Here is a 24422-nt window from a genome sequence, read left to right on the forward strand (position 1 = left end):
ATTTGCTGGAAGTAGTAAACATAGAGTATCAAAAACCTCACTCAGGAAATACTGACCTGTTTCAACCAAAAAAAGAGAACAAAGAACTGTAATAAGATAGACATGAACCTAGACATCGAAATGATTAGAATCTATAAGTTGTCTAGTAAAACCTGACTCTGACGGTGCGTCAGTTTTACGTCGAGTTTAAATGTTTAGAACAGCTTGTTAATGTCATTAGTGTAAATAAATTGGTGACATATGAGCTCTGTTAATATGTCACCAAGATCACATTCAATTTATTTACGCTAATAAAACGAATATCAAACAGCCTGACTGTGTGGACACGCCTCCGAAGAGTTTTCTTACATGAAGAACAGCGCAACATCATTTTAACAGGAACTTTTAATCACTTTTTCTACCATTTTATCCTTGAACGTACTTCTACTTCTATCTAAAGCTGCTTTTAGACAATGTCCATTATTGGAATCGCTAAACAGATTAAAGTGAATCGAATTACGTTTCCAAAATGTCTTCCCGTTTATTATACATGTATACAAACGTTCTAACGTCTTTATGAACAGCACTGCGGTCCTAACCGAACAAGAGGGAACGATTGTAGATTTTTCAAAAGAAAACTATGATTAAACCGAATAATATTAATACGCATGTTGTGAATAAAATTGGAACGCTTCGTCCAGTCGAACATGTCAGAGTATGCAGGTTATCTGACTATTTGGATAATCTGGTGATGTTTGGAACGTGTCATTGTGCAGTGAGTAATACAGAGCCCAAAGGCCAGCCGTGACCGAGCTGTTCGTCTGTACGCAGGTGGAAGAATGAAGCTGTGAGCAGTTGTGAGCCAGGACCTTATGCTGTTGTCGGCTTTATCATTCAGTACATTGAATGATCGTGAATCATACACAAGATGTTTTCTACACTGCTGTGATCGAAATCACAAGGCACCGAGATCAGTTATTGGATTTATTAGCATTATTAGAGTTCATATACTTTTTTTAGCTTGTTTTTAACCGAAAACCTCGATTTGAATCCTATCTTTAATATTTGCAAAACAATTAGGTCTGTAGCTCACATTTACTTCATGTTCAGGAATAAAATAACAAGGTTTTATTATTAAATGTATTTAAATACAGAGTTTAACATTTCCTGCTGTAATGTATACAGTATGATGATATGGCTGGCCACAGCATAGGGTCCTAGTGTAGAAACCTCCAGTAGATACAGGACATTGCTCGCTTTACATGTTGCATGTCATGTTCAGCTCACACACTTTAATATGTCTACAGTTTCGTCTGTTGGCCTACAAGCACATGATTTATGCTGTTCAAGCCTGATTGTAGAGAAAAGCCCAACCAAACATAACTCCTAAAGCAGTTGGACAGAGCGATTGAGACAGATTATCACCAATTATTGGCATTCAGCAGCATTTATCCAATGCTGAAATCATGCTGTGCATTTTCTATCTTTCAGTGTTCTTGGCAGATTTTCTGCATTGTTTCACTAAGTTTTTTTTTTATTGCCACATTAATGGTTTTCAACCCAAATGTAAAATGAAGCGGAACTCTGCCTGCCAAATATAAGGTTACTGGCTAAATGCTCAAGATCTCCAAATAGCAGTTCAGTTTGCTGCAACTAAATTAATTTAAAAGAAGCAAGCATGACCTGGTTCATTTGTATGGGAGCATCTTGAAAAGCCTTTTTGTGTATATGCTTATACAAGAGGTAACGTATGTGTGTGTGTCTCGGACGTGTGTTGGATGTGGGTGTACAGGGCCGAGGTAGAACAGCTTTCTTTAGAGAAGGAGCACCTGCAGGAGAGTGTGGAGAAGCTTCGAGGTCGCTGTCATGAGATGGAGGAACAGTGTGTACAGCATGGGAGAATGCACCAGCGCATGAAACATAGGTATACACACACACACACACACACACACACACACACACACACACACACACACACTCAGTCACCGAGTCACAGCACTCACCTCTTTTCAAAAGCTCAGGGCTTGTGTATATTTTAGTCCAAGAAAGGAAACAGGTCAATTCTAAAATGAGCACCTACAGTCCATTGTTAAACAGGAAGACAACACACTTACCTGGCACAATGGTGGCTCCATAATATGTGCTATAGTTCTGAAAATGACAGAAATATTTAGGGATTTATAAAGCAGAGAAAGGTTTTTCCTTCAGTGTACATCTATTGCAGACTTTTTCACATTCAACATTACTTACATAAGAAGTCAGAATCTCTCCAAGAACATCGGACATACAAATTCTCTCAATACTCCGCTGCTAACGGCCGGTCCAGCGTCTTTCCAACTCGTGAGAAATAAAATGTGTGCATAGAAGCATTTCAGGTTCTAAAATTGAAAGCAGAAACCTTTGCTTTCAGGGAATTTTTTATTTATTTTTTTTATTACTGTGAACTGAGGAATTTGGAAAATGTAGGAAAGTAGAACACAGAACTGCTGCAACACATCACTCCTACATCATCTAACTCCACACCACTGAAGTCTTAGTCATGACCTTACTGACCGAAGTACAGTGGCATCTGTGAGCATGGCGTGGCAATGACAGCAGCGTCTAGCAGCGTGCGTGCGTGTGTGTGCGCGTGTGTGATGTCCGTGTGTCGAGCTACGCGTGGCCGTGCGATGCAGGGCTTTAGGGGCATCTGGCACACGGCCCAAGTCAGCGCGTGGGCGAGAGAACGAGTGTGGGTGTATCTGCAGCAACTCCAGCCCGAGCCGAGCTTCTGCTGGGAGCACAACATCCGTCTGCTCACAGCACAACCCTCCATATTGTTCAACACCCACTGCCTTAACCCAGCAGCCAGCCAAACAGGAACAAATAAACAGATAGAGGAACCACAGAGAGATGGGAAAACAAGTTTATAGATATTCACACCTGTTTCACATAAATATTCTAGGTTATATTATAAATGAATCGCAGTATTCACAACAGCTTTAAAGGAACGCTGATCGTCTGTGGAATAGTGCTTTACTGAGCCATAAAAAACACATGCACTAACATTTATCTATGAAACGTCCCCTTCAGGACATGATATATAATTCTGACATTTTTTTACACATCTTCTAATCAAATGAACAGCTTTGTTGTTGTTTTAATTGCTTGTCTTTACATATAGCAAACGGATTTAAATTACGCAGTAAATATTTAATGTGTGCTTATTTTTGGAACGTTCGCACTTTTCGCATTAAGGTGTAAAGTGAATATTAAGTAAGTATGCTCAGGTTGCACAGGAGTGGATAAAAACATGGAAATAGGCTATAAATTGCTTAATTAAATAAAAATAATGAATTACAAATAAATTAAAACCCTGTATAATAATAAGAAGAAAAGAATTTCAGATTTTCTGACTGAACCAGAAAAGCTGGATTTGACCACCAGAGGGCAGGGTCAATACTTCATGCCTCCAGATAATTTATTAATTTATTTTTTTATATGAATTCGGATTTAAACAACTTGCCGTAATTATACACAACATGTCAGATACGTTAGCTTTGGAGGTTAACAAGAATCATTTCATTAGCACTCACTATAGAGTAAGCAGTTGAATGTGAGCATATTCTCAACACTTCATATTAAAGACCATGTTTATCCAGTTCCTCTTTTCACCGAGAGCCGAATCTAGATGCTGTAAAATATAAAACTCCATTTTCAAAAAAAAAAAAAAAACATGCACATGAGGATAAAAACAGAAAATTGCACATCATGTAAATGATATCAAACCCTTATCGAATAGTTGTGTTAACGTCATGCTCGTTTTGTCAGTCGAGATAAACCTTAAAAAAAGCAGCAGTTTATTTATTATTGATCAATCTAAATGTAAATGCTGCATGCAGGGAATTTAATAAATAATAAACCGATTTTAGAAGTAATTTAGCTACTCAGGACATTTATAAGAGGAGTCTCGAGCAGTTAATGGGATCGTTTAAATATTATACATGTACGTTTAAATTTAAAGACAATATCTGTATTTTTTTTCTCCTTCCAGAAAGCAAAACAAAATGTATTATGCTAATATTATTTGTGTAAAAAAAAAAAATCTGTCTGATTCAGTCTGCCATGCCTGCAGCAATAACGAGAGCCTCTGACACCGATGCTGTAGTAGGAAACGTCAGAGTCAGGAAATGTGTAGAAGTCAAACTGCGGGCCTTGTGAATGAGAGGTCTGGTGCTACATGCGTGTTCGGCTCAACGGGTGTCTCTTCTCTGTAGGGTACTTCTCCCTGCTGCCCGTGGGTTAAGGTGTTCGTGTTAATAAGCTGGTGCAAATGGCATCGGCATACATGCAAATAGCCAGGGCCCCACCTCAGATATTCTTGATCGGGCTCGCAATCTGTGCTGCGAAGAGCCGCAACAGCGTGGCACGCATGCAGCATTTGGAAAATCAGCTTGATTTATTTTTACCATTTGAGAGCCAACGCCAAGCAACACAGGGGTTTTCAGCACACAATGTTTCACTCCTGCACATAATTTATTTATTTTTCCTCACGGTATTAACATATTTTTTTTGCCCGGAGATTGGGGTGAGATAGCATAGAAACCCAGCCAGTGAAATATGAATGGATTGGTGTGTTGGCTAGAAATTTACTTTTTTTTTTTTCTCTTTCGGTGGAATAGCGAGTGTTTTAGGCACATATGCATTTCAATGCTATTTATTTCTTAAATGCATTCGGAGCACGAGTTCGCTGTCCTGTCTGATGCTTGGCATTTACCGTGTAGAATCAAAACACATATCCATCCATCACAGCAGCCAGAACAGAACCATTGCTATAATTATATTCTAATAATTATCACCCTTTTTTCAGTTTATTAGTAATGTGTAGGGGAAAATTCTGTTTTATAGAATATTTACATAATACATTACAACAGCAACAATAATGACAGATGGTTATAGTGTGTGTGTAAGTGTGTAAGCATCATCGTCATTATTAAACAGCAGGGAAGTATCGATGAAGACGAAGATTTCGGGAAACAAGTTTTATTTATTCTCTTTTCTCTAGTCGGAGCAATGCGTGTTTTCTGGCGTGAGGATTTTTAGAAGCAGAAAAAGTTTTCTCCAGAGGCAAATTGGTTGTGATCTTAATATCCGTGTTTTTTTTATATATTTAGCAATGACCATGAATGCATTTCTTATGTTCATACATTATACATAAATGCTTTTTTTTTTACATGATGTATTTTTTTGATTTAGTTGAATTTTTTTCTCCTATTGCTTAGATATACATCTCTGAGTGAGAGAGATATATATATATATGTGTGTGTGTGTGTATATATATATTTTTTTTCTGAAATAAAAATAAAAATAAAAAAGTCTTAGAGTAATAAAGCATCTCTACATAGTTGTAAAGCAATAAAACAAAGTTTGGACGAATGAAAACGATCAGGTTTTTGGCACTTTACCAGTTCACATATCTTGTCCCATGAAGGTTTCAATCCCAGAGCACATAAGTCGCAATCTACTATCACACACATACAAGTGCTCACACACACACACACACACACACACATGCACCACATCTGTTAGCATGCTCCTTCACCAATTATCACCCTGCCTCATCAACATACCATATACGCACACATACAAACACACACACACACACACACACAGACACAAACACACTTGTGCTTAAAAGCAGTGCGGTAATGTATACGCAGATGTGTGGCTAAATCTACAGGCTTCTGCTGGCCATATGGTGACATAAAGAAAGATGGTCGTGGCGTCTGGATGTGCATCTAGTGTAGCTAGGATTGGGGGCCGTGTGTGTGTGTGTGTAGGTGTAGGTGTGTAGCACTCTTCAATAGACTGAAGGAGGCAATTTAAGGGAACAAATGGGCGCGTGCATCAGGGTCGGGAACAGCCGCGCTACTGCCGGGGAGATGACTGAGCCCCGGGCGAGAGCTGCTTCATCTGGTTCCCTGCCACCCCCTCTTACCCTCTTACAGCAAGTGTGTGTGTGTTTGTGTGTCTAAGAGGGAGAAAGAGGACGCACACACATAACTGCTCTCCTAACATTCCGCCAAGAGCGAGAAGGCTCAGTAAACTTTTCACTTGCAAATGAAGTTGGCACTGAGAGGATAAGATGCAGCATGTGTGATGTGGCTTATACTTGTCAGTGATTATTTAGCATCCTTCTGTATGATGTTTGTGGTCTTAACTGTGTAAAATCTTTTTATGCTAATGATCCCATTTTGGCTGCTCCTGAATATCACAAGAAACGTTTCGCTCGGCACCTTTTTGTGACAAAAGCACTCCTTCAATCGTCCTTCTTTTCAGCGTAGGTTTTCAGGATCTGACGAGTTAATATATTTTCCTCCGCTGTCTTCATCTGTTAACTCGATCGTGTTTTTGTGCATTTATTAGAGCTGCTCAAAGAGAGGGCTAATCTCATGAAAAACTCCTTTCTTCGTTCTTTCCGTAGATCTGTTGTATTAACATCTGTGTATTTAATTCTATACTAAAATATGAAAGAAACTTGTTTGCAATTCATTTTAAAACAATTACCCAGAAGAAACAATTTTGCTTTAAAATAAACAAGCGATCTATAAAATTCTAAATGATACTTGCTGCCTCGGTATCCAACATTAGTGGTTTATTTTTTAAAGTCATACCTATAAGGCTCGTTCTTATGTCTAGTCTGATGAGTAGCACCAAAAACTTTCCTTGTCAAAAAAATAAACTAAAAAAATAACGGTTATACTAAACTCCTGACAGCATTCCGACAAAAGCGAGCATATTTTTCTTAACCCCTCACCCTCACCTGACTCCACAGATCTATGTTCAGAGATGAAGAATGACAGGCGGTGTACTGTATAACATCAACCTTCTTTACTGTGCCTTTGAATCTGCATGGCTGCAGATCTTTCAGAGAGAAGCTAGGGGGCAGCAGTGTGCCTCTCACCCTCCTCCCACACTCCATCCCCTCCATGACCAGCTGTCCCATGATGCCCGCGGCTCCGTGGCCTGCTGGAGGAGAGGTGTGGAGTTCTGGCTCGGCGCGTGTACCGAGCACATCCCAAGGCAAGCTGTAAAAATGTTCCACAGTGCATCCATGCGCTTCTTGTCTAGCACAAGGGTCTTGTTTATGACACCAAAAAGTGCTCGCTGTGCTCCTTTAAAAGGCCCTCGGTGCAAGCTTTCAGGAATATAACAGCTGACTGTGGTTAAATGGTCTAACTCGGGCTGAGGTGCAGGTGGCGGTGGATATACGATTGCATACATGTACACAGAGCGCTGCTGCGGAATGGAAACAAGCTCCAGAGTTACACAGGTGATGAGGATCACTACGGGTTTTATCGTTTGCCTTTTCACCGATTAGCAGAGCTAAAGTACAGAAGAAGCGTTTATATTAATATAGAAAACAAACACCGTAAAAGTAAAGATTTCTTGAAGAGTAAAGTTTTATTGTGCACCTGATTCTCACATGCACGTTGCCCTCCTCCTCCTCCAGGCTTGAATAAGTGCATCAGACCCACATAAGTAATTCAATCCCACTCGGTGTAAAGATCACACACCTTTCACATACATTTAGAGTAAAGTCATTTTCCGTCAGCGAACAGTTAATAACTTCAACAAGAAACTAGAATGAATTTCCTGGCACTTTTTGAGCACGAGTATAGAAGGGAAATTATTTATAATCACACCATCTGGTGTCACCCAGATGAAGATGAGATGTTCCTCTCAGTGTTTCTTCCTCATATCATCTCAGGGAGTTTTTCCACCTTCCCACCGTCGCCTCTGACTTACTCGTTAGGAATAACATTTAAAACGTGTCTTTTTCTATTAAGCGAGACGTCACTGCAGTGATCCCTCGTTTATCGCGGTTAATGGGGACCGGAACCGCGAAGTAGGATTGGCCCTAAGTTTGACCTTTTCACTGATGGTCATCATCTTCCTTTTCCTCTTGGGCTCACTAGAGGAATCTTTCGCAGGGGCATGCTGCTTAGGGGGCATTGTAAGGCATTGCTTAGCGAAAAGTTCATTTCGAACACAATACGAGAGTCACAGTTGACAGCGTGAACGAGAGTGGCGAGATACAACAAGCTGGGAGAGGATGCGATGATGCGCAGCCAATCAGCTCAGATCTCGCACCGGGAACCAATCATGTGCCTTGTCTGAGTGCCCTTGGGTATGTACAACGCCTCTGAGAGAGTTTCTCTCTTTGTCTGGCATCCTGGGAAACCGTTTTTATTTCTATTTTTCGATGAATATTTTTGAAAAATCAGCGATACACAGAGGACGCGAAACTTGAACCGCAATGTGGCGAGGGATTACTGTATGCATATTAAACTACATACGATTTTAATCACATTTGGCCTTATTATGAGATCACAATTTTTGAGTTTAGCTCCTACAACAGATTTGATATCACTGTATTTATTTATTTATTACACTCAACATCTGTCGAATACTGGCTCTGTAATTAACGCCATTAAGTTTAATGATGAATTATAAGAGTTTACTTGTTGCCTTAGCTTCAGCACCTGAATTAAGCAAGGTTATTATTTTCCTTAATTACATTAAGCAAACGCATACACACATGCCGACATCAGCCCAGGATTAATAGATCACTCCAGCCGGACATGCGTACGGATTTGTTAAGATTGATGTCAGCAAGGTGATGCACATGTCTTTTAGAGACAGGCGTAGTAGGTATTCTGGGTCGACACATCTGCCTCTGGACAGGTGCCGTCATTAAGGATGTTCGTTGTAATCCACACGGCTCACGGGTTGGAAGCTGGCAGCCATTTTGGGTCAAATCATCTGGCTCTGACGCCTTCTGATCCATGTGTGAGCTTCTGTTTGAGCCGCCTCTGGATTCCAGTTTTTCTCCGATCTCAAAGCGCTCTCGCCCACTCTGAGCGGAGGAGAAGCCAATTCTCATAAATACAGATGGAGCAGTAAACACTCAGGATATCTTTAGACTTATGTAAATTCAGTGTTCTGGTGAATTAGCCTAGTGTTAAATCGTGCAATCGCTAAGATGCGTCCGTTCCAAAGGAATTTGAAGCGTACATTATTTTTAAGCATTATTTTTTTTTTTAGATCGATTTTTATTGTAATTTCCTGTTTAACACCGAGGCCATCTCTTTAACATTGTGTGAAGACACGAGTGTGTGTGTGTTTGTGTGTGTGTGTGTGTGAGAGAGAGAGAGAGAGAGAGAGAGAGAGAGAGAGAGAGAGAGAGAGATAAAAATCATGAACTTCAGTTAGACGATCAATCAGCATAATAATTTTTTTCCATTTTTTTGACCCTTTTTTTCCCCTTTGATTATTACACACCTTTCTGATTTGTCCATTACTGTCTATTTGTTGAAGAGAAAACTATGCATCGCTATGACTTCCCAGGAAAAAGATATAGATTACCAACATCAGGCTGAAGAGGCAGCTGTAATTGCCTGTCAATCATAGGGCTTAGTTGAGATAACGAGTATATTTTGGTGGCATGGCACTGAAGAGAATATTGACTATACCTTTCAATTTAGCAAAGTGAATTAAAGGTATAACTGTAAAAATGAAAAACATAAGTGTTTCTGTGGGATGCGCTCGGGTGTCACATAATATTCATTATTATCATCATCATATATAGAGTTGAATTGAAATAGAAAAATGAAATCAGCGCATTATTAAATGTGGGCACTTATGTTAGCAAAGGGGAACACCATCGTTCTTCATGGTTCTGGTACTAATGTTTCTTGTTTGTATCTGGAAGTGGGCATGCTGCCATGCTTATTTTTTTTATATTGTGTTTTATTGTGTTTTATTTTTTTCCTGGATTCTTGGGAACTCTGATCGCTATAGAACAGCCTCGTGGGAGAAGGAGGAAAGCGGAGACAGCAGGAGCAGCAGTTCAGTGCGGGTTACAGAGGCATTGCGTGTGTGTGCGGGTGTGTGTGTGTGTGTGTGTGTGTGTGTATGTGTGTGTGCGCGCGTGTGTGTGTGCGTGTGTGTGTGCGCGTGTGTGTGTGAGAGAGAGAGAGCTGTGCTGGCTTCAGTTAGTCTGGGAGCCAGCAGATGGTGTCCTTTCACCAGGGCCAGCAGGGAAGCAGAGTACTGGGGGACGTTCTGCCCCCTGTTCACCATCACACTCGCCGTCTTTCTCTCTATTTCACATGCAGGCCCAGCAGTGGGCAGAGGCAGCAGTGGCCAGGCCGCTCCAGCTCAGGCCAGCCCCATGCGCTAAGCTGTATTAAAACCTAATTAAGTTGCGTGCCAGTAAATAGGGGGAGGTTATTGGATTTGCTGCCTTAGCTGCTGGATGGCCTTCTAATTTAATCAGACCCCTGTCGCTAGTCCAGCTTCAGCCAGAGTTTACCCCCTTTTTTTCTGTCTTTCTTTTGATTTGGAGGAGTCAAGCACACACTAATGCACTAATCCCAGGCTCTGTGTGTGTGTGTGTGTGTGTGTGTGTGTGTGTGTGTGTGTGTGTGTGTGTGTGTGTGTGTGTGTGTGTGTGTGTGTGTGTTTGAAAAGCAGAGGTCAATACCCTCAGTAATACAGACACTCATGTGAGAGTGTGCAGGGTTTGTTGGTGCAGCTTCAGAGCATTGGGATTGTGTAATAGGTTAATGTGCTGCATATGCCTGCAATTGTGCAGAGGTAAAGGTGATGCAGGGTGTGTGTGTGTGTGGGAGCGTACGAGGGAATTAACTACCTAATTACACAACCTTCTTAACTGCCTTAACACACTTGACCCCTGGCTCTGCCTTTGGCTGCTGTTCCTGACCGCATTTGTAGAATTAAAAAAACAAAACAAAAAACAAACGTAATGGCCTGAATGATCTGAATGAACAATTATACTCTGCATCATTCATTAATTCACAACAATTCTTTAAGAAATGTATTTTTTATTGCTCGTTTTCACTTTAAACAATGCGCTGTGCATTTAAAGGCTGTATTTTTTTATAGATATTAAAAAATACTTCTCAATATTAGTCAGTGATTATTAGATATATTTATATTCAGCATCCAGTTAACTAACTTTAGTGCTAACTTTAGAGCCAAAGTACACAAGGGTTTATTATTAATTGTGCAGCAATAAAATATTATTATAATTGTTTTTTTAATTCTATAGATATTAAACAAAATATCCAACAGTGTAGAAATGTATAGCAGCTGTGATTATATACTGTACATATATATACATATATATACATATATATATATATATATATATATATATATATATATATATATATAGTGTTCATACACTCAGTGGTCACTTCATTCTCAACACACACACAAGGCACACCTACTCTACAGGATTTGTAGGAGTACAATTACTGACTCTAACTCATCTGCTGCTGAGCACAAAGTGTCAGCACTTCTGTTCTGTGCATGAATGGGAATGGACCAGCATAAGACCATCACTGAGCAGTTATTGTCTAGGATTATTTGGGGGTTGGATCATTTTCAGCACAGCAGTGACTCTGACACGTAGAGACTGCGGCGCTGGAACGATTCAATAGTTCAATCGGTGATGAAACTGTGGTGATGGTGACCATTACAGTCAGTGAATAAAGAAAAAAAACCAGCAGTGTTCTGTTCTAGAGAAAAAGAATGAAAGATGGACTGTAGAGTTCATGGGTTGGCTTTACTTTAAAACACCTTTTCATATTACATAGGAGGACCCGTGTTCTATCCTGAAAACTCTCTTGTGGTGGAAAATGACAAGTTTTAAACATCTCCTTACAAAAAGCTTCATATAGAGTGCATTAATAAACAAAACCCTGTGATTCGTATTGGAGCCGTCACTTCTGTCAGACCTGTGCTGCTTGTGTATAATTATTTTATTTAACGCCTTTGGGCCAATCTGTATTCAACAGATTTGTGGAACAAATATTAACGAGATAGACCATAGATTGTGTATTGGCCATAGCCGATCGGATATTTATATAAATCGCACACTGAACACTAAACTCATTATTTTGACTGAAATAATTTGTTAAAACAACAGGAATTAGAATATGAAGCAACCATCTTTCGGTCTACTGTATAAAAGCTTTTACAACCAACCTCTGCTCTGGACTTGAGAATCTCATGGGGATTCATGTGTTCTTTGTGTATGCTGGGTATATTTCTCAAACTCTGGGTGTCAATCTGTCAACTCTTCACACCACATGTACTGGTAAACCAGCATACTGTCTTTATCTTCTTTGGCCTATTTGATCCAACAACCTCTTTAACCAAAGCAGATACTGTACACTACAGGAGTCTGTAGATGGAGATGGGGACAATAGCAGGGAGTTGAGTGAGAGCCAGGCTCTGGAGGTGGGCAGCAGCAGTGGCGCCAGGCTCCCACAAAGCAGGGCCTTAGCCTGGCACAAACTGCCCTCCATCCAGTCAGATTGAGGATGATGGGAAAAGAAAGAAGATCAGAAGGAGAGACAGAGGCCTGTGCATCAGACTCGCTGCCCATTGAAGCTCAAACTAAGCAGCTTCTTCCAGATCCAACACAGTGAAAAATAAGAAAAGGGGGGGCGAAAAGAAAGAGCAAAGAACGACATTGAAAGACAGATTATTGTCAAGCGTGAGGGACCCAAACTTGGAGCATTTGCCCATCACAGCCTAAGCAGCCTGCTCTAGTTCCCATAGGAGGGAGCAAGGGATAAGTGGGGGTGTAGGGGTAGTGAGATAGAGGCAGGCAGACAGAGAAGAGGGTCTGCACAGACGGCAGTAGCCCCAGCCAGCAGGAGCAGGGCATCTGTCTTCCCCCTAAGCAACAGCTAGAGGCCTTCCCTCTCCTCTCTCTGTTCTCCGGAGCTGGAGAAGCATTTTTGTGTGTGTCTCTTTTGGCTCTGGTATGCTACATCGCAGAGCGAGAGATCTGGGACACGCTCACAGTAGGACCAAAGAGCAGGCTGCAGGGGAAAATCAGTATTTCCCAACCCAGTCTATATGTTTACTTAAAACTGTCCAGTGGACTTGAATTCTTCAGTCACGTGTGTAGGGAACTGGAGCAAACAGATGGAGTGCTGGAACACTGCTAGAATGTTTTCATGCTTGCTTTTATTTCCACACCTGAGTCTGTATACATGGAAAGGAAGAGCTCTCAGGTCCATGTGGAAACAGTGTTCCATGGTTCGCTTGGAGTGAACTCAGGGGCAGACTGTACCATGTGTGTAAGCAAGCCGTTCCTGATGCCCGCCATCAGATAACGTCATTTGGTCAAACTACCAGTTATGAATTATGGAGAAAGACATGGTCTTCACTATAGCCCTGATTTAAGCAAATGCAAACAGGCTCTAAATAAATAAAACACTTTTACTAAACTAGTAGAAACAATACAAAGGAATGAAACACTTTGAGGCAGGCTGTTATAAGGAGTTACAACTAAAACTAGTTTTTCAGGCACTAATGAGTGTCGCAGTGAATTTCCCCCTTTTTTTTTTTTTTTTTACTAAATTAATAATTACACTTTATTTTTTATTAAATTGCAGTCATGTTTTGTGAATGTATTGTTGCAAAACTTTCACAAGATGTTAAAACTGCATTATAACTGCTAAAAGAAAAAAGATCTCAGTAGCCGAGCAATGTGGCACTACGTCTGACTCTGAAATATAATCTGTGTTTTGTCAGTAGATAAACCAGCCTAAACAGTGGCCAAGTGATCGACTATAACATTTAAACCAACCACCTATCAGTGTGTAGGTGTCTTTTGTGGAGGGCATGGACTTACATGTGACCTCTAAAGATGTGCTGTGGTATCTAGCACCCGGACGTTAGCAGCAGATCAGATGGATCGGACTTGGTTGTCCAGCACATCACACAGATGCTGGATTGGAATAAGATCTGGAGAAGTTTAAGGTCAAGTCAGCACTAAGTTCTTTGTCATGTTCACATGATGTGAAGGAAATCGTGATTCATCAGACCGGATGTTTTTTACACTGATCCATGTTTCAGTTCTGATGCTCCAGATGTCCATTCTAGGCTTTTCCACTGGTGTACTCTACATTCTGCAGCTACACAGCCCCATATACAGCACTGTGTGTTCTGACACATTTCTATCATAGCCAGCATGAACCTTTTCAGCATTTTGTGCTACAGTAGCTCTCTGGTAGGATCAGAACAGAGTGGCTAGCCTTCACTCCCCAAGTGCATCACTGAGACTTAGGAGCTCATGACCCTGTCTCCAGTTCATGGGTTGGCTTTACTTGGACCACTTTTGGTCCTAACCACTACATACTGACTGAGAACACTCCACGAGACCTTCTGTTTTGGAGATGCTTTGACCCAGTAGTCTAGCCCTTTGGCCCTTGTCAGAATTGCTCAGATCCATACACTTGTCAAGTTCACCTTCACTTCACCTGTCAGTGGTGTTATTATAGCTGGTCACTCTACAAATACTGTATCTCGTTCAAAACTCCGAGTCTTTATTCCAGAGTTTATGACTTTTTGTGGCCACTTTTCCGACATGCTGATTTACACTTACAACACTATATATGTCCTAGCACTGAATGCAGAGATCCTGCCCAGCTAGAGGCCATAAACTTATTTGTTCGCTAGCTAAACATGTCCGATATACAGTAGACAGCTCCTTAGTGACGATTTGACTGAGGTATTCAGCGTTAGGTAGCTAGTTTCCCGATGTAGATTTTAAATCCTCTGTCCTGTAGACGTTTCACTGTTGGAAAACTTACTCACCGACACCCGAGTCCTTTCTATATGTGTTCTTCTTACAGAAACCTCACCATAACAGTGATTATATTACAAACTAATCCCAGTGTGTTAGCTGCTATAGAAATAATAATGTATTGGATCCAGGTGATTAATAATAACCTGTTAATAATAATAATAACCTCCAGGCTACTGTCATTTGTGCTGTTATAAGAACTTCATTAAAATGGTTTAAAAGATTTAAAAGATATCATCTCCGTAAGCGCTACTGAGTTACAGTAGCAGGTGGACTTTAGACTCTTTAGACCCCTTAACATCGACCCATTGTTATGAAAATGTGTTTATCTCTCAGTTGTAAAAGATTTGTTATACTGTAATTAGTGTGTGTTTGTGTAAACATAGCACATCCACTGTTTGGCTGGATTAGTAATGACGCTAATGAAGGAACGATGCAGGTTATTAGGTCTGAATCTCACTGTACAGCAGCAGCAACACTACAGAAAAGTAAAAATGCCAATGTTCAGCTTTTGTCCCTCGTCATAGTAAAAATAGGCACAGCATCTATTAATAAGGCAGTGCATCACTTCCTGAACAGTCTTTCTAAAAAACAGTTCAAATAAAGACAGTTGTGTGTGCCGCACAAGGTGATGTGTTGTAAGGGTTTTGCTTTTCTTTTCTTTCCTTGTAGAGCTGGTGATATGACTGCATACAGTATAATATTAATATTACATACGTATTACAGGTACAGAGTAATGAGTATTTGTAATGAATTTGAATTGTTTCCTTTTCTGTTTCCTTTCCTTGTCAATTATTTCTTTTTTATTTACATTTATTTCAAATTATTTAATGACCTTAAACTCTCCTCCCTCCCTCTCTCCCTCCCTCTCTTCTCTTTCTTTCCTTTTTCCTTCCTTCCTTCCTTCCTTCCTTCCTTCCTTCATTTCTTTAATTTTATCCTTCCTTCCTCCCTCACTCTCTTCCTCCCTTCCTTCCTTTCTCTCTTCCTTCCTTCCTTCCTTCCTTCCTTCCTTCCTTCCTTCCTTCCTTCCTTCCTCACTCTCTTCCTTCTTTCCTTTCTTCCTTCCTTCCTTCCTTCCTTCCTTCCTTCCTTCCTTCCTCTCTTTCTTTCTTTCTTCCTTCCTCCCTCTCTTCTTTCCTTCTTACTTTCCTTCTTTCTTTCCTTCCTTCCTTCCTTCCTTCCTTCCTTCCTTCCTTCCTTCCTTCCTTCCTCACTCTCTTCCTTCTTTTTCCTTCTTTCCTTCCTCACTCCCTTCCTTCCTTACTCACTCTCTTTCTTCCTTTCTTCCTTCCTCACTCTCTTCCTTCCCACTCTCTTCCGGCGGTCTTCCTCCCTCCTCCTCTCCTTCCCTCCCTCTCTGGGAGTTTTTAACACTGGAAATAAACTCAAAGGGAAAAAAGGAAATGTGTAAGTTATATTTAATATTCAGGATGAATATATTTTGCTAAATTTCACAATTTAAATGGAAGCAACTGTGTGATTGTGACCAAGTTAACTCCTGGTCTGATTTTCTGGGAGTCTTATCCCTTGTAGTGAAGCATACAGTATGCTCGAGTGCACACTGGCATTAAAGCAAAAAAGGTGACAAACCAAATACTAAGCAACTCTGAAACTAATGTCTCAACAATTCTACTGTTCACTCAGGTCACTGCTGAGAAGATCATTTGTAACAAAAACCATTGTGTTAAGTTAAAAAAGAATGCCAAGGTGAAGTATTTTAAACCCCAGTGTAGTGTATTGTGGCGTATTGTGTATCATCACATTCGGGTTTCAAGGAACATGATAAAAAAATATTGTGCCACTGCACTCACCTATAGTTACATTGTGCTTGTAAGTGGTTTGAACTTGTATCTATTAATCAAGACAAAACCTAGAATGAATGAAGTGCAGTTGTTGCAAAACAGCCATTCTGATCAAATTCATCTTTGGTCTCAGTCAGCTGTTCATTATTGTGTGTATTAAGTATTATGATGCACCAGCTAGCTCTCAGTTCATTGGCCTACTGTTTAGGAGCCTAAGTATTGACATACTCACAATAAATCCATTCTTAATCAATTTTTATTGTAATAAATAACTGAAACAAATAATTAAAAGCTGTGTGTGTGTGTGTGTGTGTGTGTGTGTGAGAGAGAGAGAGAGAGAGAGAGAGAGAGAGAGAGAGTATACATGTATGTTGGAGACTAACAGAGAGTGGGGTTGTTGTGTGTGCAGATTGCAGCAGCTGGACCAGCACTGTCAGTCCAGCGCTCAGCAGGTGATGGAGCTGCTCAGCAGACAGAACCAGCTCGTACACGAGAGGCAGTTTGTCACTGAAGAGATGCACAGGCTGCATGTACAGGTGAGGCGACCGCACCCTGAAAATCACCTCATCTTATTTTACTACCACAGCCTCAAGTAGCCACAGTGACATCTGGAGCAAAAGCAGCCAAACAGTCCTGTTTTACACATCGTGATCATTCAAAACGCTTCTTAGTTCGACAGTCTTCTGCTCGACATCCGCCGTTTGTCTTCGTTTTTATTGCTCTTGGATTTTGCCGTTTGTGAATGTGAGAATGATGAAAGTCGTACGCAATTTTGCGCTCACAAATGCTATCGCTTAAATTCCAACTGTGCTGATAGCACGTTTAGTCTACCCATGTCAGCTGAGAGAGAGAGAGAGAGAGAGCAAGTAGCACAACAGCTGGTAGCCATGGCTGCACATCACGCAAGACTAGGCGTCCACAGATGCTCATCCAGATTGCTGCTAGAGGCGCGTCAGCAACAGACAGTGACTAGCCGCACGCTGACATCTGTAGGAGATTATGGCAAACAGAGCGCCACTCTGCAAAGCGCCGTCGCTCGCAGCTCTGTTAATACTGCCATGCTGTTGTTTTGTTAGGAGAGAGGTGAGAGTTAACAGCTCCCACTCTCCCTTAGAGAAACAAAATCAACACGCTGCTCTGAGCAGCCGCACGCAAAAGTTCACAGCGTTTAGCAAAAAGAACCGACAGAAGTCGGAGAGGCTTCCAGTGCTTCAGTGAAAAAGCTGACTGATGAAGACAAAAGCAAAACAATTGTTGAAAGTGTGTTTTTCTTTTCATCCCCCCCATTTCTGTCCCTTCCTTCTTTTTCTCCGTCTTTCCTTTCTCCCTGTTTCTCTTTCTTTTTTTTCTTTCTTCCATTTTCCTTCCCTCTCTTGTTTTTTGTTCCTCACTTCCTTCTTTCCTACATTCTTCATTGCATTCCTTCATCTCTCCTATCCTGTTTTTAAGCATCTATCACCCGGTCACTGTCTTCGGGTCATCTGTCCGTCTCAAGGATGACTCAAGGATGAGCGGTCGAATGTTTTCTATGGAATTATAAGGAACTTTAAATTCTACCCAGCAGACTGATAAGAAGTGATAGATAGTGGAGTTCAGAGCAGGTTCAGAGCCCCAGTAAGGTCAGATGTCTGATACAGTTTTCCTTCACTAGCTTCCTTCCTGTTAGTCATACAGAAGTGAAACGTTACACTCTGATGCTCAGAAATTCAGGGCTGGTTTTCTGATCAGCTGAGAGCTATGCCATGGGCTCCGTGTCCCCGTCCACGGCTCCCTTCTGTCCACAATATCTCGAGCTATTTCCTTGCTTCTTTTAGTCTCTCCTGTTCTTTTCTCTTTTTCCCACTCCTTTTTCCCCCCTTACTATCGTCTGTCCGTTCTTCTGATCCATCCAGAATTTTTGTGAATTTAATCAGATTATTTTCAAATAGTATGAGCTTTGTTTTTTTTTCTTTAATCATTTTTTGTAATAAATTCTCTATAGCGAACCGGTAAGAAATTGAGTAATAAAGCCGTCCCGACGAGTGTCGAGGACGCAGCCGAGGTCGGAGGTCTACAGTACGTAGAAACCGCTAGATGAGGTCTTCTCCTCTGTGCTCAGTAACACATCCGAGACAACTTTATCAACACATGCGACACGTTTAAATCACCAGCGAAACCTCATGAAATATGAAGCCTTCTGGCTTTATCGCCAGAGTCTAATCTGACGTTCTCCAGAGTTTCAATGATTCATTTCTCAGAACACACCTGAAAGGCTGTGGCTGACTGCAGGACTGAAGAATACGTCAGTAACATACTTGAATTCAAAAGCCCTCAAGGTTGCATTCCTCGGCTACATTCACCGAATAACGTTAAGGAGCGTAAACGCTGCACGGCTCAGACCCTGAGACACGTCTCTAATCAGGCTTACTGAACAGCAGTTCATTAAAAAGAAAGATCTTTACCTGACAGTTTGAATGAAGCGGAGCTTCTCTTGCACTGAGTAGTTGAATGAGATGTGAACAGCTGACCTTCTCTACCTGTGTGACAGCTACACCTCTGCAGTCTGGCCGTGAAATGTTTCCAGCATTACTGTGATTAATGCGAACAGGGATTTATTGTAGCAGCACGGTGTAGAGTATAGAAGGGAACCTTATTTGATGATCTTTATTCGAGTGCATGTGTGGTTAGAAGTTAGAATGACTTTAGCAGTGAATGCGTTCTGAATAAGCACCACAGAACTCCACAGAATCCAAGCAACGGACTGAACCGAGCGCTTTGTGTTTTCTCCCTCAGTTCCCAGCAGAGAGGAGCGAAACAGCGTGAGGCCGGCTAGTTCCTTCTCTCTCGACGAAGTTAATCCTCTCACACCGACAGAGCACCAGCGCCGCGGCTTTACTCCCAAATCATGAGGGATTTTCTACAAGTAAGAAGTGGGTGAGTGGGTGAGAGTTTGTGCGTGTGATGGCTGCAGGGGGTCGTGTGACATCACAGTCCATACTGCACACACAGCAGCAGTGCTGGCTCTCAGTCTCTAACACTCACACACACACACACCGTCCCTTCCTCCCTCTCACAATCTCTCTCTCTCACACACACACACACACACACACCCTTTAACACATGGATTTAGTAAATCAAGTTCACCGTTTAGGATTTCTTATCTGACAAATGTATTTAAAATGATGATTTTTCTAATATAAAGACTGAAACGAGACATAATTTATTTGCTGTTTTTACACGTCTGACATGTTTGGAACTTTTGTTTTGTAAACAAGCTTTGTTAATAAACGTTCAACTCTAACAGTCGACTGGATATGAATTATACATCTAAACGCTGAAGTAGTCTGAAGGAAAAAATAAAATTGGACGATAACACGAATGAGAAGAGAAGAGAAGAGACCCTCGGTGATAAGTCATCCAGGAAGGAAGCAAGAGCAAACACAAGAGGCGAGATGAGCGCAGATTGACATAGTGTTTTATTTAAGCAGTCTGTAAGAAGGAAAATAATGTGCATCCCTATCATATACATTTACATGTAAAAATACTAAGGATGTTCAGTGTACAAAAAAGGTTTCTCATAGATCAGCATTTTTTTTTACATCCTTGTGGGCCATATAGTCATGAAATAAGCATTCTCTTTTAGTCATTAAATAATCACAACCATTAATACAGTTGGTCTTTCGCTTGCTGCTTTTATTTTATTTTTTTTAAGTCCCTCCTGCATAAAAAAAATCGGAACCACATGTCTAGATCTGAACATGGATCTAATGACAGAGCTAGCAAGGGCAAGAAGTGTCACGGACTCTAAAGCTACATGGCTGTAAAATCAATTACAAGTTCTCTCTCTTTTTTTTTTTAAGTTGTATTTTTTTGTTGTTGTTTTTTTGCTCTTTTTTCAAAGTTTTCTCTTTTTTGTTTTTAAATAAATACTTTACAATTCATGCTTGTTCATAATACACTACCAGGAGCCAGAGAACAAGAAATTAATGTTGTGGACAATACAAACAGTAGCAGCAAAGTGTGTACGTTGAGGTGTAAAAGATTTCTTCGAGACCCTGCAGTAAGTAAGGATGGACCCCATCAGCTCACATGGCCAGGACTCTATGTGTGTGTGTGTGTGTGTGTGTGTGTGTCCTTCACTCACACTAGTTCACACTACTCTGTCTTTCCCTCTACAGTGAGGGAGCAGGTCACCGGATCTGTGCTGGAGCTCTTTTGCAGCCTAAGAATCAGAGCCTGTGTGACGTTATGTACCGGACCTCTGTGTTTAAGCACAGCTCCTTGCGCTTCTTCTACTCATCCCCCAGTTGAGCGCCGACGGTAACAGTTTGAGGCGGTGTCACTGGTCAGGTCTGACTTTTCCCACAAAGAGGGAGGGCGAGCCGGAAAAGTCGGCCTGTCTGAATGTCACCGAAGCAGAAACTCCTGGCAGTGTCTCACCACATTCACAGCGTAATGCTTTACAAAGCAAAAGTACATTTCTCTTTTTAAAAAATAAAAAAAAAAACAAGACAAGGAGTGTGTGAAGGGAATGTGTGCTTTCAAGTCCTTTTTTTTTTCTTCCTAAAGCAGGGACCTTTTATTTTGTTATTAGCTGAACTATAGAAAAAGAGAAATGGACATGAAAGTGCTGTTAGACATAATTTAAAGCCATGTTTTGTGACTATGGATTTTTAAAAAGTGTATTGTGTTTTCGGCCTGCAGTGCCAAAGGCCTTGTTTCAGTAGAGCGATCAGCTACTGACACACAATCACACACCCCTCGGACAAGAAAAAAAAAACACTGACGTCAGACAACAAAACAAAACAAACAAAACGTGGAACAATTTTCGAGTTGAAAAAATGAACCGAAAGTAGGCGTGAACAAGCAGGAGTATAACCCCGTTCACCTCGCACTAGGTAGCGTCATGAGGGAAAAGAAAGGAAAAGAAAGCAGAAGGTTGGAAGACAGAAGCTCTTGTGGTTTGCAGTAGCTCAGGAACAACTTTCACCACCACCAACAAAGGCAACCAGTTCATGCTCAGTAGCAGTGCAGTCACTGCAATTATTACCAGATTATCTCCTCTGTCCTTTTCTCTCAACAGCAAAGAAACGTGACATCAATATAGCAGTCACACACACACACACACACGTTTACTGTAAACCTGCATCGACATGTCTTAATCTTCTAATACAGAGGAGTGGCGGTCAAATCCGACACAGCAATGTCCTCTTCCTCATAACATGTTTTATCCTTTACACCATCATCATCATCCTCAATGTCCTTCGCATCGTACCAGATCATAAACAGTGAACCCACACCGACCTCTCGTTCACTTCAAACTCTTTACACTTAACCACTGCTGGGCTTCTTAATGCCAGTAATCACTTTATCCTTATCAGCATCGCGGTCAATCTGGAGCCGGAGCACCGGGTGTGATGCTGGAAGAAACTCCAGACACACACATTCACACCTAAGGGCAATATAGAGCAGTCAGTCCGCCTCCTGTCATGTTTAAAGAAAGCTGTGAACTATAAGGAACACGACAAAAACACTAAACCCAGTAATGTGGAGCTGTGACACGGCAAGGTGACCTGCTGTACATCATGTGCATATATATATACACACACACACACACACACACACACACACACACACCGATCCGTCTGAACCATCAGTTTCACAACATGCAAGTTAAGTTCAAAGACTCACCGAAAAACGTACCACCATCTTCTCTTGAAATAAAACGGAGACACAGACAGGAAACACTTAAACTGACAAGGATCATGGAATGTAGTATAGATTTTAAACACAAAACACTCAGAAAGACATAAAACACTTAGATTTTTGGTCTGACCAACTCAGAGAGTTACAGCTCTCCGACGTCCATCACGTCTTCACACCTGACATCACTCGTGTGTACTGACATCTGAATTTCTCACACGTCACACCAAACTGTACATTAGGCTCATAGCTGCTGCTGCTGCTGATCATAGATCACATGACCGCCTTCTGCACAACTCTTTATGGGCTGCTTTACCAATCTCCGGCTGATTCCCAATCTCACCTCACCTGCTTAATTAACAGCAACCGACAGGAGACGAGAGCTAGAACAAAAAGAGAGCACTGGCCACGTGGGGGAACTTAAGCAAGCTCTGTGTTCTGACTATCACTAGTTTCAGGCTGCTCAGTGCTTAAGCTGCGTTCTTTATCTTCTGCAGTGGTATTTGTGGTCACCAGGTTGTGCAGCAATACAGACACAACACAGAAAGTCTCTGTGCAAACAAACAAGCAATGCTGAAGAAGTGAAGAGGCTCCTGAAAATGTCGTCTTCACCGTAACTTGTTCAAAATAACAAAATAAAAAAAAACTTAAATAGAAAAACAAAATGTTTGCTTTGCCTGATTTACATTCTGAAGCCATTTTAGGTGCGTTTGTGTCCAATTCCTGACAGCACTCGTTAGAAGTAACACAAATCAGGAAAAAAAAATAAATAGGATCATTTTATTTAACTACATTCTCTAACCTAACACACAAATACAGATACAAACACTCGGTACTCCGTCAGGTGATGTGAGCTTCACCGATTACAGCCAACTGCACTGAGCTCGCAGTGGGTTTGTACTTTATATCAGTGGAAGAGAACGTTTGTTGTTTATATCAGTCGTGTTAGGAGTTCCTGACGGCGTCGCTTAGAGCTGCTGTAGTGAATGCAATTCCTTCATTCCCTCCACTCTTACTCCTCTGTCATTTCACCATCAGGAGGAAAAGGGAATGACAGAAAAGGGAACGAGCTGCGAGCTAATCTTCGGAAAGTGGTCAACACCGTACAGGCTGGATCAGACTGTCGTCGAGACTCGAGGCTTTTCTGAGCCGAACAGATAAAGTATCAGGAGGTACAGTGCTGTATGGCTCAGATTTACAGAACTGTTCAGCTCAAAACATCAAGAACAGAAAGAATGCGCGCGCGCACACACACACACACACTCTTCCCCTGTTCCGTCTTCCCCTTTCTTATCCCCATCAACCCGTTTGCTGAGTAGGTAAAAGAAAGCAAAGTACTGCAGTTCCACAGTGAGAGAGAAATGCTAGCTGAGCATTTGAACACAGCAGATGCTGACATACGTTACTGGAGGTTGTGTGTCGCAGTGCTGATTTTGTACGCTAGCGTGAGTGCCAGTGGTGCGAGTGGCCTAGGATCAGTGAGCGACTATTAGTGAAGCTTGTTTACTGAACTCAACACTTGTGCAGCCTGAGTATACTGTTATGGCAGTTTTGGACACACACACAAAGAAAAAAAAAAAAAAAAAAAAGAACAGAGGCATTCGGTTGTACTTCGTATCAGACGTCACACAACACGCAGCGCTTACGTGTGTGAATCTCAAGCCACACAGGGATGGACCCAAGATGAAAAGGTGCTCTGCAGCTTAAGTGCTTTTGCGCCCAATGAAGGAGGAGTGTGAACATATTTAAGCATCTCGGTGCAGAAATAAAACACACTCGTACAGAAAATAAACACACAAAAAAAGTAAACAAACAACAGTTCTTCTCCCCAGCAGCCTGGGGCGTTTCAGCGGACTGGACTTCAGCTCAGCCCGACGTGCAAAATTCCTGTTACCATTAAAATCCAAGCGTGTCCTGGAGCTCTTGGCCTGTGTAGAGGATGATGAGTGTAGAGTCCCAGTGGAGAAGGGGAGCATTGTTTGGGCTAAGTCTGACTGGGTAAAAGCTGTAGGACTATTCTGCTCCTGTGGTCAGTGTGATGGTGATGATGATGATGATGGTGATGATGATGATGGTGATGAAGAGGCAGTGCTGGCTGTGTAGGGTTCACTCTCTCCCACTGGCCGAGTAGGAGAACTGAGGGAAATGTGGCCGCCGCTCGTTATCCATGCAGTCCATCCCGTCTTCATCAACTACACACACACACACACACACACACACACACACACAGGAGAAATAGCAGAGCTGGTAATGAAAATATACTGTATATACACACACGCACA

The 24422-nt window shown here is 41.5% G+C and overlaps 2 protein-coding genes across 7 annotated transcripts in view; one reads left to right on the forward strand and one right to left on the reverse strand.

Annotated features, from left to right (window-relative positions):
- The window catches only part of sdccag8 (SHH signaling and ciliogenesis regulator sdccag8), a 50500-nt gene extending 26800 nt beyond the window's left edge, over positions 1-23700 (forward strand). The window contains exons 16-19 of one of the 3 annotated variants that reach the window (XR_003441100.2): positions 1772-1903; positions 16868-16994; positions 19231-19360; positions 20616-23700. Coding sequence is in view for 2 of the 3 variants with exons in the window: in XM_027150139.2 (XP_027005940.1) it covers positions 1772-1903; positions 16868-16994; positions 19231-19260 (289 nt within the window). In the remaining variant the exon portion in view is untranslated. Of the gene's footprint in view, positions 1-1771; positions 1904-16867; positions 16995-19230; positions 19739-20615 lie in introns of those variants that run through there. The other 2 variants (XM_027150139.2, XM_047812531.1) reach the window with 2 other exon arrangements.
- Positions 19891-24422, reverse strand: part of akt3a (v-akt murine thymoma viral oncogene homolog 3a) — an 84783-nt gene continuing 80251 nt past the window's right edge. For all 4 annotated transcript variants that reach the window (XM_027150143.2, XM_027150144.2, XM_047812532.1 and 1 more), the window contains one exon: positions 19891-24332. In XM_027150143.2, coding sequence (XP_027005944.1) covers positions 24247-24332 — 86 coding nt within the window. In that variant the 3' untranslated portion in view covers positions 19891-24246. The remainder of the gene's footprint in view (positions 24333-24422) is intronic.

This window comes from Tachysurus fulvidraco, chromosome 4, assembly GCF_022655615.1.
Source record: "Tachysurus fulvidraco isolate hzauxx_2018 chromosome 4, HZAU_PFXX_2.0, whole genome shotgun sequence".
Classification (NCBI taxonomy): Eukaryota; Metazoa; Chordata; class Actinopteri; order Siluriformes; family Bagridae; genus Tachysurus; species Tachysurus fulvidraco.